Raw genomic sequence first — 16684 nt, 5'->3', positions numbered from 1 at the left:
GCTGGGCTGGGACCATCCCTGATGGACCCTGCCCAGGGTTTCTGCCAGGTGACAGTGTGTCCCCGCTGGGTTGACCAGGGGGAGTATTGAGGAAGATGCATCCAGGTTTTTCAGGTGATTTGGACTGTTGGCTTGTTATGCTTTCAGGTCCTGTGTAAGTGAAGGGATATCTAAACTCCCCTCTTGGAGTTTTAAGGGTACAGAGACTCTACTGACCTGGGTGCAGCAGCAGTTTCAAGGGTGTTTGAAAGGCTTAAACTTTGTACCTGAATGCCCACTGCAGTGTTTAGCCCTAAATACCTCTTTTTCCAGGAACTCTCTTTGTTCAGCAGCAGAGTTTTCTGCTTTGCTGTGCCTTCTGATCCTGGTGATATTGTTCCTCACAGGAAGTTTAAGAAGGATTATAATTTCTTTTTCAGGTATGCAGTGAACATTCCAGATTCATAATTTTTGTACTTTTATACTGCTAGAGAAAAAATGATCACTAACTAGAAAACCAACCAAAACTAATACATCTGCAAATGTCTTGGAGTTGAGGAAGCAAATTTACCTAATTGTTAGGTCTCAATTGTACTATAATCAGAAATTAATGAACAGCTAACTCATTCCTAGCAGAGACTAAATATGGATCTAAATGAGGAAACCTAAACTGAAAGGTTGTCATGGTGATATACAGGAGACTAAGCAAGCAGTGCAAAACTGCTCTTCCTAGGAGACCTGAGAGACTAGCTCAAATTTTTATCTGTCATGCTTAATTTATCATTTCACTGAAACAGTTGTCAACATGCAAAATGTGTAGAAGGCTTGTATCTGGTACCTTTTGTCTTTCTAGGGCACAACAGATTTTGCTTCAAGATTTATTTCAGATTCAGCTTTACTAAAAGAGAGGGGAAAAAAGGGACTTTTTTCTCCTATCTTTGTCCTTTTACTATTTATACGGGCAATTAAATATTGAAATTACTCCCTCTTAAGCATGTCATCATGAGGCCACATACTGTGGTATGTTTGACTTACTGAGCTCTCTAAGAAAGCTAAGATTCCTGCAAAATTCATGCATGCACAAAGTCAAATTATAAATCTGGTGGTCACAGAACAGACAAAAGTTACGTTTTTTTCAGTCTTGGAGCTACTGCTTGTATGGAAGAGAAAATAAGGACTTACCTTCAGCATGTGACTTCATAGATGTCAGTTAAATAACTATTGCTTTTAAAGTAATTTGGTCTTTAAAAATTCTTTGTTTTCAGTATTCCATCAAGCAGTTGGATTATTAAGAATAAGCTGTTGGATCTCAGCAGGGTTTTTTGGTTAAGCTCTTGGTCTGGGTACAAATTTCTCTGAACCAGAGTATATGAATACTAGCTGTTATATTATTGATGTTCAGTTACTTAATAAGTTAATTTCTCATCTCAGTAAATTCAAGAAAATATAGCAAATGCCAGACTAAGCAGAACATCTGGTAATTCATATCAGCATCTTTTAAGAAGCAATGACAAGAGTTCAGAAGAATGGTTATCAATGAAGTTCTATTCAAGTAATTGGAGACACCAAACAATATATTTAAATAAATTGGTCACAAACTGTCTTGATTAATGGCTTCCTTCTAAGCTTAGACAGACTTTGCGTGCTACAAAACCAAATTTAGGGAAGATATGACTGCTTTGACATAAATTGAGATGCCACAAGTACTTTAGCACCACAGTAAGATCCTGGTTTGCTCACTTTTACAAGCAGTCTAAAAAGAGCACAGGAATGTCAGCAAAATGCAGACACTGCTCCTGCTTGTTCTTTGCCTTCTTGAGTGGACAGGAGGCTGCAGGAGGGTGGGAGTGGCAATCCCAGGCATGTGGAGCTCACTCTGGGAGGTGAAGTGTTGGAAGGCTATGCAGGAACCCCCCTGGCATGGGGTTTAGGTGGCATTTCTGATAGAAGTGTTTTTTGGGTTTTTTTTTCCGTTTTCCTAAATCTTTCTTTTTTTTTTTCCTTACAGAAAATTATTACAGTTGTATCACCTGTGATTTCCTACTATTTTTTCTCTATTGAACCTTTAGTTAATGAATTATTAAATACATCTTTTACAGAGATCTAATTAAAAGGCGTTACTGTACTTTATCCAGTGACAACCATAATTAACAACATTCTTTCTCTTTTATTTTGCAAGTCGTACAAATTCCTGGGGAGCAATAATCATTGACTATTAATTCTTAGGAAGCTGGAATTCATGCTTGCATCAGAGGGAGTCTCTACAAACTGACCACCCTGCATTTTACCCTTTCATGGAGCAAAGCTGCATATTTACCCCTTTTGTGTAGAAGAATACTGGCATGCCGGCGCCCGTTCCCATTCTCCACGTAGCAGGAATAATTTCCTAGGTCTGCCTCTTCCACTGAGTCAAGGATCAATGAGATGGAAACCTCCTGTTCCCCGAGATGCTCCTTGAGAACCCTGAGAAAAAACAACCATCATCGCTGTTCTGCTTGCACCACAGTGAAGATTTAGATAATCATGACATAATAATGATGCTTGCAACTCACAACTCTCTGGCTTCAAATCTGGTTATGGTTTGATGCAATCTTAATTTAATTATATCATGCCCTCACTTCTAATGAGGAGGTTTGGCTTTGTAAATGTTAATGACAGCTGCAGTTCATTGTCTTTTTTAAGCAGAATGATATGCACATGGGTAATATATCATTGTACAATTTGATGGAGACCCTGATTCTTGAAGCCTTGGAATAGTAGAAGAGAAAAAACTGAACACAGTTATTCTGGGGGTTTAGAGTCACACCAAGAGTCTGGGCCAAACACAGTATTTGTCTTTTTTCTGAGGCTCTCCAACATGCCACTCAGAAACCATGTGCTCATGCCATGGTCTGAGAGAGAATTTCTAGAATGCGTTATAAAATTTGATAATATTTTATCAAGTAATAGGAAGAACTGGTATATCAGGTGCTGCTAGTTCAGACAGGTTGTAAATGAAAGGCTTTCTGTCTAAGACTACACCTGTCTTTCCATTATTTTCTTTCCCTCTTAACAAGACCATTAGTGGTTTCAGGAACTCAAGAAAGCAAATAATAAATTATTCCAGGCTAACAAATTAAGTGGAAATGAGCTTTTCTGCTCCTCCCTCCACAAAACATGAAATTTGTAACAGGTTTCTCATCACTTTTTTTGTCAGTCGTCAGATAACCAAGTCACTGGCTGAAGGACTAGGGAAATGTTTAAACACAAAATATTTTATTTGTCATGGGCCTTTTAGTGCACTGGTCTTGACTTTTACAGAACAAACTCGAAATACACTGGAGTGACATATACTTCCTTTTAGCCTATATTTGGGAATGATGACCTTGAAAGTTTCTACAGTACTCTTGATGTTTCTAATTGTGACTATTGTGCATAATTTCTTTTTCTTGGGTTTTATTCCTCTAGGTCTCATTTTCATTATAATTATTATTAATAATGTATGTTTACTATTACAATTAGCCTTATTGCTATTATTATAATCTCTCATTTTGTCTCAGTTATTAAACTGTTATCTCAACCCATAAGTTCTATTCTGGTACTTCTCTCCCCTAAGGGGGATAATAGGGGAGTGAGTGAGTGGCTGTGTGGAACTTGCTGGCTGAGGTTAAACCTCAGCATGTACACTAAGACTTGCCTGAATTTCTGAGTTTTAATTTCTATGATACATAGAAACTGTGATATTCACACATACAGAGTTATAAATGGAAAAGGAATCTCTTCAGATCCAAGCAGATACTTCATATTGAATAAGATTTAGTATGTTATGTCAAGCATGTAATTCTCAATACAAATCCACTTTTGTCCCTAATTTCTAAATGAGGCAGCACTTTTAGGAGCAGTAAAAGTACATGGCATGAATTGCCAGATTCTCTCCAAAACAAGTGTTTCAGAAGATATAAGCAGCCCACATAACAGGATTCTTGGCTCTCACAAGCCTGATAACATCCCAGGAAACTCAGGTTCTTTTCATGAAGAAATTAAAATATTCCAAAAGGGAAGTCAAGCTTCACCATTTATTTAAGGCTTCATGTTTGAAAATACTTTTTTGAGCTGATTTTCTCAAGATATTTATTTTTCTTTATTTCATCCTACTTAACATCCTCACGGTTGTTTTTGTAGATTGTCACATTTTGAAAAAGTCACTAGGTAAATTCCAGCTAGTCAATATTACAGCTCTTTTTGGTAGCTATTCTGTTTTTGCAAGTCTCTAATATCATATTTGGCTGAGGAGGGCATTTTTCTGTTCTGTACTGGTGGAGTCATAAAGGAAAAGGACAGATGTTGCAAAAACAAAGATCAGACACAAGATGGTCCTTAGTTATCCTGTGAAAAAAGTACATTAATTATCAAAAAATATAGAGAATAAATTAGAAAAAACCTTTTTATTTTACCTAATATCACTTTCCCAGACTCGACTGTCATCCAAATCTTCAATAAACTTCTCCCCTTTCATCCAGTAGATTAAAGGACTGACATCTCCACTGTATCCAAAGAAAGCTCTGCAGGTTAGATTAGCAGAACCGCCTGTTGCAAAGAATGTAAGAAAATATGTTTGTTTCAAAATTTAAAATCAGTTGCTTTTTAAAAACCAAAATATTCAGAGAGCGTCCCAGTTTTCAAGCTGTTGAAAGTTTCCAAGAGTATCTGCTTCTCTTGACACTAGGTTCACTACATTTTCTGAAAATAAATACAATAAAAATGAAATTAAATTATATGTAACAACAGGTTAATTTTTTTTCAATAATTTTCTGTTTGGTAGGTGTATCAGAGACTATGTCTTTTCAAAAGGAGGTAACTTAACAAAATATTCCTGTTTTCTCTGAAAAAGATAAAAGGCAAAATAAAAGTACAATCACATCTGTGTTAGCTCAGCCTTGCAATGGTTTCTGCAAAGAAGCTGGTCTATTCCTGTAGAGTTCATTCCCAAGGGATGTCTGGTAGAAAAACGTGTGCTCATTGCTAAACTACTTTAGCAGGAAAGTTTTAAGCATTGACACTTGAAAAAAGCACGTGAACAAATTCAGAACATTATAAGCCATTAAAATGGGAAGAACCATTAGCAGAATATGCAGCAAGGAACAGAAAGTTCATATAAATGTACAGGATTACTTATTCAATCATTATAATGAGAATTAAAAAACCAAATATGTCTTTGATTTGTTTATTTTCATTACAGAATCTTACATTGTGTTTGTGTCGCTTGACTTTGGGCTTTATCTCAAGCACATACAGGGGTCGAAATGGCAATTTGCACTTTTTGAGGGTTGGTAAGACTGGGTAAAGCAAGAGGACAGACACAGCTGAAGATCTCCCACCCACTGCTCTGAAGAGATTCGTCTCAACATGCACCAACTCTTTTAAACTGCCATGTGCATTCCTTTAGGGGATAATTACACAGCAACTTAAGGAAGTGTTGGGATTTAAGGAGTGGTCTTTTGGCCCCTGGAGAGAGTATTTCCATGGAGCTTATATTACTTCTGAGACCAAATTCATGTTTTATTGAAACTTTCCATTTTTTTATTTTTGGACTTTAAAGCTGACTGACCACAGCCCCTGGAATTAGAAAAATTCTACAGCTCCAAAACTAATTAGAAAAAACCATTGTTAGCACTACTTCATCTGTACCAAGATGCCATAAATCCATCTGGGTTCAATTAACTTCCTCAAAAATTTTGGTTTTGCACAGGACCTGGTCCTTCTCAAATATTTGAATATCATATTTACTTTTTAGCATGAAAACAAATGCAGGATTCTCTGTAACAAGAAGATAAGTAATTATTCAGTAAATGTCTTATAAATAAGTCCCCTGTCTGGCTTGAACTCTCATATCCATGCCATGAAAGATACAGAATCAAACATTTGTGTTCCAATTGTGCAACATCAAGGCAAGTACCAGCTCTGCTACTTTCACAATCTGTTTTGGAACTTTAGGAACTCATTTTCTTCTAGTCATTTCACCACACTTTTTGCAAGCAATGCCTTCTAAGCAGACAGGAGTATTCCAGTACTTGAAACCAGGATGGAGAGAAGGGACACATTCATAATCATAAAGTACGAAATGGAATCTCTGAATAATGAAAAATTTTAATAATTTCACATATTCTGGAGCAAAGTTACCAAATGTAAGATGAGTATCTTCAGTGAGAGAGCAAATACTCTCTTTCTAAAGACAAGTGCAGCTCCTGTTTTCACACCCCAGTGAGCGATGGTCAGGACACCTCCCTGGAAACTCAATTTCCAAATCTCTTCACAGCTCAAGAATTGCAATTTGGAATCACTGGGGAGAAAGAGTTTTGCAATCTTGAAGCTGCTTGCAGGGAATGAGATGAGCGTGGGGACACCATTTAAGGTGAGTCAAGTGCATGAAAACCTGCAATGGAACATGATAAATTTCTTGGTTCCTTGCCAACCTGGTTTCTTATAGCACTTGCATTGCAGATATAACCAAATGGAGGGTGGGGGTGGGTGGGGTTGTTGGGTTTTTGGGGGTTTGCTTTTGTTTTGGTTTTGCATCATAATTATGACACTTGAACTTGTGAAAATGAAAATATGAAAAATATAAAAAGTATAAAGGATTATGAATGTCTTGACCACAGTGGAATCTGTGCACTCTTGAAATGAGAGAAGGTAGCTGCATATCCAAAGCCAAAGCAACTTCTGTGATAATTGGACAACCCCTGTGGTACTATCTACCAGACTTGGAGAGAAGAGTGCTACCTAATGCATCACTGCCACTTCTTGGGCTTTTTCCAGAGCTTTCCTATTAAGCCAAGGCTTGGTTGAAACTTTACAGCTTTTAAGAGCTGGCAGGATCACAGCTAGACTATAACTTCTGGCCAATTTATCCATGATTCACAGAGATTAGACACCACAGGTGCTGAACTATCAAAGCTCTCCAGGTTCCTGCAGCTAACATTTACCCTTGAGAGATGATTTTTTCTCTGAGTGGGCTTCTGAGCCTTTTATAAATGAATATTATGAGCTGAGATTTTGTTTTTAAAAATAAAAAAAAATCTTCTGATAAGGGCAAAAATTTTCAAAAATAGAAGTTTTTAAGGTTGTTTTCCTTATTAAATTCTTAAAGAAGTTTTCACCCTAAATAAAATATGCAAATATCTCTTCAAATATAGAACCTGAAGTTTCCATTCAACATGAAATAGTTGCAACTGAGAAATAAATGAGGAAGTATGTAATGCCACTTATTAGGACTGTGTTGATTACAGATACTCAGGGAAGGCCATTAGCATGCTGGGGCTTCAGCTGTAAATTACCTGTACTGTCTATCTTGACCAATCCTCACAGTGAGCCAGTGGGATGTTCATTAGCTGGCCATCAAGGAAGATTCAGTGATCAGCTAATGACCAGCTGTGACCATTAATAAGGGCTCTGTTACTCCAGCACTCACAGCTCCTTGCAGAGGCATGGAGCTCCCTGGGTGAAGAAAAGAGGCTTCCAGCTGCAGGCACAGGTAAATAAAGGCTGGCTGCAGGGCAGTGCTATGGATGGACAGAGCATTTTGGGAGCACATCTTGATCTCTGCTCCAGAGCTGCCCTCATGAGAGTGAGTGTGTGCTGTAGGAGGTTCTGCATTTTTTACCTTTGAAGTGAGCAGACAGACAATCTCAATTTTGGCACAGAGCAGCTGCTCTGCATGGACAATCTGCTTTTAAAAGTCTGCAGATTTGTTAAAAACGTGAAACATATAGTAAATACAAGAGCTGCTTTGCTTCATCTTTAAGCTGAGGTATAAGCAGCTTGTCAATCAATTAATAGAAATCCCTCACGGTTAACCTTAGGCAATTGTTTCTCTCCATGTATTTTCTATGCTGAGAAAAACTGGAGAAGAGATCTGAAAGCCATAAAAGCTTCATGAATGGATATATAATGCTTTCTATGCCATTAGTTCAAATTTTTCTGTAAATGCTGGATTACTACAGTTTTATAGTTTATTTTTGAAAGATTTTAATATCACATTTTAAATTTACTAAATGTTTTCTATTAAATTACTAGGGAAATTAATCTGTTTCTGTCCCCTTTGCTGTAAGATGGAAATTCAAGTTACAACCTGTGTAAACTGCTTTCTTTTGTTTTGGATTTGTTTATTGTGGTCTTTTTGTTTTGGTTTGTAGTTTTTAATGGACTCTGGAAAAGTCCAAATGCATCAGAATAGAACCATTAAGTGAAAATTACAGTGTTGTTATTTTTATTAGCATCCCCTCAAAACAACAAGAGAAAAATCAAAACAAGTTAAAGAAAGGATAAAAAGGAAAAAAAACAACTTTTGACTTCTCAATATAATTATAAATTTTAAAATTGTGAAATAATGCAATAAAGACATGAAAGAAAACACTTGAAAAGTAAATTCAACTGCACTTTTCTTCATCACCATTTTTTTTCCTGATGAATATGTTCTTACAGCATTAAGTTTATTATTGTAAAAATTAGAATATATAGCACTGCACATTCCTGCTGCTCACTGCAGTAAAGTTACAGTCAGCTCAAGCCAACTGGTTTAAATTTAATAACTCAAAAGCTCTTTGCCATCCAAACTGAGACCCATTTTTGCTGCACAGTATGCTTCCAAGTAGAGCAGAATGCAAGAAAGGACCAAAACAAATGAAACTAGCAAATATCTTGAGCAGAGCACAGATTTTGTGTTCATTTTCACGAATTGTCAACATTTGGGGCTCTTTGCAAACTATGCTAGGGGAGCCTGTTCCCAGCAGAGGGCACTGTCTAACTTCCAAACATTAAAAAAAAAAAAAAAAAAAAAAAAAAAAAGGAATTTCCTAGTGAATAACTTCTCATTAAAAACATCAGGCTGCTAAGAACGAGCTAGGTGTAATTAGGAAATAGTGAATGTTTTGTGATTGCTGAAATGCCATCCTCTATGGTCAGCTGAGATTCCACTTGCACCATTACTTGAACAAGTTGCCATGCAGCACAAGAACACCTTCCTCACCTTTGATCTGGCAGATCCTGCAGGGAAGAGCAACCATTTTTTGTCAGCAGCAACCACAATAATCAAAAATTCTCTGCAACCTCTTTTTAGAAGATCTCTCAAAGATATGTTAGGGAATTGTTTGAGAGCTGTGCTCAACATCTAGTAATATTGTGGGCCAAAGGACTGAAAACGTGGAGTGCACTGAAATGTGGGACTTTCTTTCAATGTGCAATGTAAAATTTTGTACAGGAAATACCTAGACAATACCTACACACAATTATGTCATTTATTTGTAATGTTAACTTCTAGAAATTATGAATGGTCAAGACAGATGCAATCAAAATCTCTCACAGAAAAATTAAATACGATTCTTTCCATTCACATGTGAGGAAAAAATACTGCCAAAACATCAGTCTTCCAAGTGGAGGGCTGTGAAAGCTGGTAAGTTCCTAGGTGTGACAGATCAGCATTGACAGAAACAAGTCAATAACCCACTTGTTTTGCCAATGTCATCTGACAAGGCCAGCAGGCAGGTCACCAGAAGCTGCTCTCATTTTCAGGGAAGTCTTGTGTCCTGAAACAATTCAACAGTATTTGAAAGGCTTCATGCAAATGAAGGAAATTTATTGATTAAGGAAAAAAAGTCAAAGGAAAAGGTACCAAATTGTTTTGAGCTGTGTGACTTGATTATATGACCATCTACCCTTGATCTGTAAGCATCCTCTTAGAAGAGGGTGAACTGCAGAGATTCCTCTGGATTCCTTCCTTGCATGCACAAAGCACCACCTACTGCCATCTGCCCTCCAGTCCCATACACATTCTTGCATCTTAATATCTTGTGTTCCCCTAACATAATGTAAATGTTCTGCATGCTGCATATAGCGAGTTAAGGAAAATTAAACAAACAAAAATCCGAAACAAAAACAAGCAAAACCAAATATTGCTTTCTGAAATATAACTGCAACCTGGGAATTGAAAAATTCTAATCTCATCACTGGAAAATAGTTTATTCAAGATTTTGGCAAGTCATCAGGTCTTGCATCCATATAATTGTAAAGATTCAACGTGCAATGTTGTCTATTTTGGATTCATCAGATGTAAGTTTGAGAGGGTTGGACATAATCATTCCACTAAGTGTTATCATGCAAGCATCATACAAGATGCTGAATGTGATTACACAGCTATATTTCTTCATTAATAGGCCTGTCCATATTTTGCTGCACTGCAGAGTGGAATGTTGATTGCATTGGAATCTAAGTCACATTTTGAATATATCCTTTAGGCCACAATGATGTAAACTTAGAGTACACACTACCATTCCTCCACAATTAAAAAAACATCAGCTGGAGGTTCTCAACAAGACCAGAAAGAAGTGGTGGTTTTTGAACTTTTACAGAATTCATAAGTACCACTCTTTAGGTGAGAGGTTAAACTAATCCCTTCCTTCAATTTCTGATTTTTTTTTTTTTAATTGGAAAGAAGAAAACAAAAGCCTAATTCTTGCTAATTAGATTTTTCTTGTTTTATTTTTTTTTACTAATCCCTCATTCACCACAGAGCTGAACCCATTCCCCTGTTCAGGGTTACCCATTACCATATGAAAATCCCTTTGCCTTCCAGGTTTTCATCTGCTGATTTACAGTTCAGCAGCAGGACCCCTAAAGGAGGTGTCTGCATGTTCCTGCTGACGTGCCCTAAGACACTGGAGTCTGCAATGCTTTGTAAGGTGCTGAATTCAAACACATATGGTGAGATCTAAGGTTAACCTATGAGAATACAACTTCTGTAGTGGGTTTCTTCATAGTTTATGAAGAAAAAGAAATCCAAATCCTTTCTTGTTTGAGTGGGCTCTTTAGCAGCAGGACTGTGAGAGAGAGTCAATGGAGACAGAAACCAGAGCAGGCTGCAGAACAAGTGATGTATGGGACTGGGGACTCAAAATGTCCAGAATATCTCTCAGGTGTGTAGGTTGTCAAATGTGCCCTCATTTCACAAGAGGTAACAAAACCCCTGAACCAATAATCTTGATTTTCCTAACAGCAGGCCTCTCTTCTTGATAGATGGTAATGTCAGGCTGATAAATTAGCTGTTCAGCAAGTATTTTTCAAACTTTCCTCTTCAAAAGTAGAGTGGGAGACAACTATCACAAGCATAAAGCAAGTATTACTAATGAAAAGAAAAGCCACTGCAATTGTTTCACAAGCTTGACTTTTCTAGCAGCTCATATTTTCTATTTTTTTTTAACAACTGCATTTATAAATACTTGTTTTACTGTGCCCTCTCTGTGAGATCAAAAGATAATTTGTTTTTTAGAAGCTTAGCTCTTTTTAGATATAAGTCACGAGAAAATATCCTAGGTAACAAAATATCTCTAATGGAAAAAAATAAAAGAAAAAGAAATGTCTCTAAATGTCAAAATTCCCATTGGTTACTTCTTGTAGACTTTTGTCTTGGGAGCTTTAAATCTGTTCATACCATGCACAGATCAATATTGTTAAGTGTTTCGATTCTCTTTAAACCACATTGTGTTTGATTATGGCATTGTGTTTTTTTCTTTTTTCTTTTTTTTTTTTTTTTTCTTTTTAATAATACATGGTTAAAAAAAATTTTAGCTGACAGCCCTCCAAAAGATGGGAGGGAATTTTCCTGTCCTGTGCCTAAAAAGAGTCCCCAGGTCCCACACCTGGGGCTGCCACTGCCCCTCAGTAGTCACTGGCCTCCAGAAAGAATTTGGGTCTTTAGCTTTGCAAAGTCCTGCTCTCAGCCATATTTTGGAAAATTCCTAGAAAAACAATGAGGTTTTCTGCTTAAGGCCTTCATATTTCAGAGAATTTATATTAAGGAAAAAAGATAAAAAATTCAGTGTCTGTCCCTTTGCTAAAGAATATTTACTGGTAAGAAATGCAATAGGATCTATAAGTTCTTGGAGGCTCAAATAAGTACAAAGCTAAAATAATTTCTTTACTGGTTAAGGAAAGACAGTTTCAAGCCATTACAGTTCTCACTACTTATTTCTCCATCCCAAACAGAATCCAGAGGTAAAGCAGTAGCAGCTCAAAGAGGGACTTCAGTGGCTCTCTTGGCCAGAGCACAGCTGCTGCCTGACTTGTTTTGCTGAGGAACTGCTTGAATAGCACACAACAGCACAGCTTCCTTTCCACTTTATTCTGCTTGTGAAAACTGTAGATACAATTGCCTGCTTCTTTTTTTTTTTTTTTTTTTTTTTTTTTAACCTGAAGAGTGTTGTTCCAGAAGATAAAAGCATTCTAATAACTTGCTGTGAAGCTTTATTTTTTTATAAATCCTGTTTTTCTCTTTTTTCTGAACAGAGTATAGTGCGTTTGCTTTGGCCTCTTGTGGGTGCTAGTCCATGTCAGGAAACTCTGCTCATAAATCATGACAACCAGTGCCTTCTCCCAGCCTCCCTTTCAGGTGCACTGCACAATATGTTCTGTACAAAGAACAGCAGATGATGTTCTGGATTCTACATAATGATAAATAATATACTTATTTTCCCAAAATTTGCAAACAATATGTCAGATCACATTTAAATGTAATTATCAACAATCGTAATGAACACCCTTATCGATTCAGGTTAAATACAAATTCAACTTCTTGTGGCTCTTTCAGCTCCTGACTGTTCATGCAGTTTTACCTTAGGACATAGAGTTTAATGAAAAACATCAGAACATATGTTTCACTGGAATGTCTTATAATAGCTGCTCTTTAACTGCTTTGGAGAGAGGGACTGCAGTGTTTGTACCATCATTAGGTAATTTGAGTGCATACATCAATTTCTCAACTTTAGAGTCACACCTACATACTAAATAATAAATTGTGGGTTTATTTTCCATTGGTCAGCCTAACTATTCTTTTCCTCTTTTTGCTCTTTCTTCATAAACAAGTCTACCATAGACTGAATAGGTTGCAGGGAATTATTTGGGTAAGGGGGTATTCTGAAAAATGTTTTAGAGATGGGCTGCATATAGAAGATTAAAAAAAAAATAGTCTTTGAAAGTAGCATGCACAGTGTCACCTACACCTGGGTTCTTATAAAGGAAACTGGGACTCCAGCTTGGAAACAACCAATAATTAAACATTCTATCTTCCTCTGGTGATCTTTCTCTTCAGCAAACATCACCAGTTCTAAGATTTTCATGAATTAATCTGTTCTATCAGATCAGATTATGGGAAATGTCATTTGAAAAAGATCCAGTCTAGTTTGGCAAACATTGGAATGGGGAAAACTACTGCTCCCATGAAAGGTGGCACAACAGGATAAATTCAATTGAAATAAGCCACATCTATTATGTAAATCAAAATACTTCAATTTGGTTCTAAAATATGTGACACCACTAGTTTGTTCAAATTTTCACCAGGAAAGCCATTAAGAACCACTGAAAATTGGAGCCCTGATGAAATGAACCTACTGATTACTAATAAAAGAGATAAATAAAATCAGCACCAAGTTTCAGTTTAATGCAGTAAAGCTTCTGATAGTAGAAAGGGATTTTATGTTTATTCATACTGGGTTCTTCTTCTTGAACAAAAGAAAGAAAAAAGATATATATATATATATATATACACACACATAGTTTAAATGTGCTTCTAATTTAAATCAAAAAGGTGCAATGCAATGGACAGAGAAAACACTAATTCTTAGAATAACTTTAGAAACAATTAGCCATTTAATTAAGTATCATATGGACTAGTACCTGTTTATATAACTTTAAAATCCTAGCACATCAAATGTTTCTATTGCATAAAAATGGAAATGTGTGCTGTTCTGGATTTCTGCTTTTACACAGTAGTCATTACATTATGTATTCTTTCTATTTCTCTTACACGTGTTAAGAAATTAACTCTTAGTTAATAAGTGCTTTCCTAAGAAAACACTGAAACAAAATCCTTTAGAAGAAACCCTCTGGTTTTGCAAATGGAGAAACTCATTTGCTTCTCAATGACAAATGTGCTACTATCTTGGACCATACACATGCTGGAATAATCCACTGCTATTGATTGGCTTCCTTTCCACATGAAAGGCAGGCAGGCATTTTTTAGATTATACCTCAATAAACTGCAGATTGATAGACAGTGCTTGGTGAAGGCAGCTGCACAAATACTACCAATGAAATTTAAAAATCCAGCTAGCTTTGCATATGTGCTACCTGACTTTAAAGGAAAAAAGTTTATAAACAGGAGCAAAGGTGAATTCTTGATGCTGTACCCTGCTTCCTGTGGAGCAGGGGACCTGAGTCACAAGAATTCCCACAGGGAGAAATATCTATCTGGCCAAAGGCAGGATTCCTGCCACACATTCCTGGGGCACACAGCTGCACCCTCCAGGTCTTCACTCTGTATGAAAGATCCTCTATGGCTCCCACTGCTCCCAGCCCCTTATCTCACTCTGGTTTTGATGTGTGTGAAGACCAGTGAACTTCGCTCCCCTCTGCAAAGAGTAGCTGTACCTCACAGGCAGAGGGGGAAAATTTTCTGTACTCCTAAATAACACCTGATCAGGGGCTGGTTCCACTTTGGCTGTTGCTCTTTAATGGGAAGATGACCTGGCCAGACTGAGGTACCCTGGCAAGAAGCAGAGCCTCACATTCCCATCTGTGTTTGAAGTAGGTGCAGTCCTGTGCATCATAAAATGTGATTCTCCCAAAACAACGTCCTTCTCAAGAACAACTAGTCATCAAATCATTTTGGTTTCTTGCATATTTGTGTCAGGAAGAGATGCTCTTCAACACTGGAAAGTCTGAAAGCAGCAAGGCTGAAATGATTTATCTTCTTGCAGCAGCCATGTGAGCCTCGTTTCTCTAGTCCATCTTCATTCTCCTTTAGTTGTAATTTCCATGGTTGCACAGCACAGGGTCCTGCCAGCAAAACTTCTGAGAGATTTAGGGCTCCTGTGTCTGAAGCCAAATGCATGAGGTCAGCAAGCAGGATATTATTCTTCTTTACTTATAGAACAGTGAATTTCCTGAACAATCTACACATCCTCCTACTGCATGCCCACCAATGCTGTAATTTCTCCTTGCATTTTTTGTTTCTTTTGTTGTTGATGTTGTTGTTTTGTCGTCGCCCCGTCCCCCCCCTTTTAAATTTGTTTGTTTGTTTGGGGTTTTGTGTGTTGCGTTTGGTTTGTGTTTGTTTTTGTTGTTGATGTTCGGATGGTTTTTTGTTTGTTTGGGGTTTTCTTGTTTTGTTTTTCTTTTTTATATTTTGTAAGTGTTTTTTGAGAGGCATTGGAGTTAAGGCATTTCTAAAAAGTAGAAGAAAATGAAGGAAAATTTCACCTTGTTCCATTCAAGCCCTGGGAATACAGAACCCTTTCTACAATGTTGTTTGTGCTTTTAACAGTTTCTGGAGGTCTCAAAGCAAGGACTAAAAGGAGGGTTTGAGTGACAATAGAAATATAAGGTACGACAGCTGCTGGTTACAGGAACAGAGACAAATATTCATTGTGCAATATTTATGATACAAGCTGTCCAAGGAGAGAGGTGGCAGGCTCTGAAATAGCACAGGTCTCTGCAGAGGTGTGAGTGCCACCTCTCACCCAGCCCCCTGTCCTCCAGAGCTGAGGGTGTTGGTCACCCCAAGCTGCACAATGGCTTTTAATGAGGACACCTGCCCACAAGGGACCCGAGGAACTTTGCAAAACACATTTGCACTTGTGTCTTGGAGTTAGAAATTTAGTCCAAGCCTGGAGAAGAATAAGAGTATGTGTTAACCCTTGCACTACATAGCCCATCATCAGCTCTAAAGAATATCATTGCAGCCACAGGCTTTGATTTTATCAATGCAATTATTTTCAAATGCTGTTACCAACAGCTGGATAGTAAAACACTGATGGATTTTTAGAAAGTGCTTAGTACAGTGTTTACTTTAAGTCTTTTGCCATCTAAATGACATCCATCCCTTTAAAGATGTGTTGTAAATGCAGAAATGAAAATGAGTATTATTTATAAAACAGTCCAAAATGGATGGCCTTAACATTAAGTATTGCATGATCACATGTCCAGCAAGTTTCCTGTATATGTATAGAGTACACTCTCAATGGAGTTTAAATCCACACTTAAAGAAGTCACCTGGATCATCTGAGGTGACAATAGAAAGGCAAAAAAAAACCCCACTTTAAAACACTGTAATGGTAATTTATATCATTGTTCCACAAAGACAAAAAGTGGGAAAGAAAACAGTCATCCATACTGAATCAGAGCAAAGATCTACTACCCCAGCATGCTGTACATTCAATAACATGAAATTCAAATATCTAGGTAAGTGTCACAAACCCAGAAAATAACCTTAATTTTACAATGAAAATTTTGACAGACTAACTACAGCAATGCAAATAATGAAAATCAGGGTCATATATCTGTCCTTTGTTAGCAGTTAGTCTGTCTGTTCTAACAAGATGTGCATATAAAATAGGATCAGGAATAAGCTCCATTAGCACTGGGAAACAAAAAGAAAAAGAAAAAAATAGGCCTTCTGATGGAAGTTCAGCAATGTGTTTTTTCAAGAAAATGTGCATTTGTATGACAATTTAAAAGATGTAAATTTATTGGTAGAAGAAGAAGCTAAGTGATCTTTCCAATTGAGTGCTTTGCTTCCAACTTGTTATCATTTATTTTCTCCATCTTTCAGTATAATCAAAGATAGCTAAAATTTATGTTTTGAGAGAGCTGTTTAGGATTTTTTTTAAAATGCATTAGA

General features: G+C 37.0%; 1 protein-coding gene across 1 annotated transcript in view; it reads right to left on the bottom strand.

The window, feature by feature from the left end:
- The window catches only part of IL1RAPL1 (interleukin 1 receptor accessory protein like 1), a 661715-nt gene that overhangs the window by 21659 nt on the left and 623372 nt on the right, over positions 1-16684 (bottom strand). The window contains exons 7-8 of the mRNA XM_079311813.1: positions 4413-4545; positions 2297-2442 (exon numbers count right to left, since the gene is read on the bottom strand). Coding sequence (XP_079167939.1) covers positions 2297-2442; positions 4413-4545 — 279 coding nt within the window. The remainder of the gene's footprint in view (positions 1-2296; positions 2443-4412; positions 4546-16684) is intronic.

This window comes from Erithacus rubecula, assembly GCF_903797595.1.
Source record: "Erithacus rubecula genome assembly, chromosome: 1".
Lineage (NCBI taxonomy): Eukaryota > Metazoa > Chordata > Aves > Passeriformes > Muscicapidae > Erithacus > Erithacus rubecula.
This window is presented reverse-complemented; position numbering and strand designations above follow the sequence as displayed.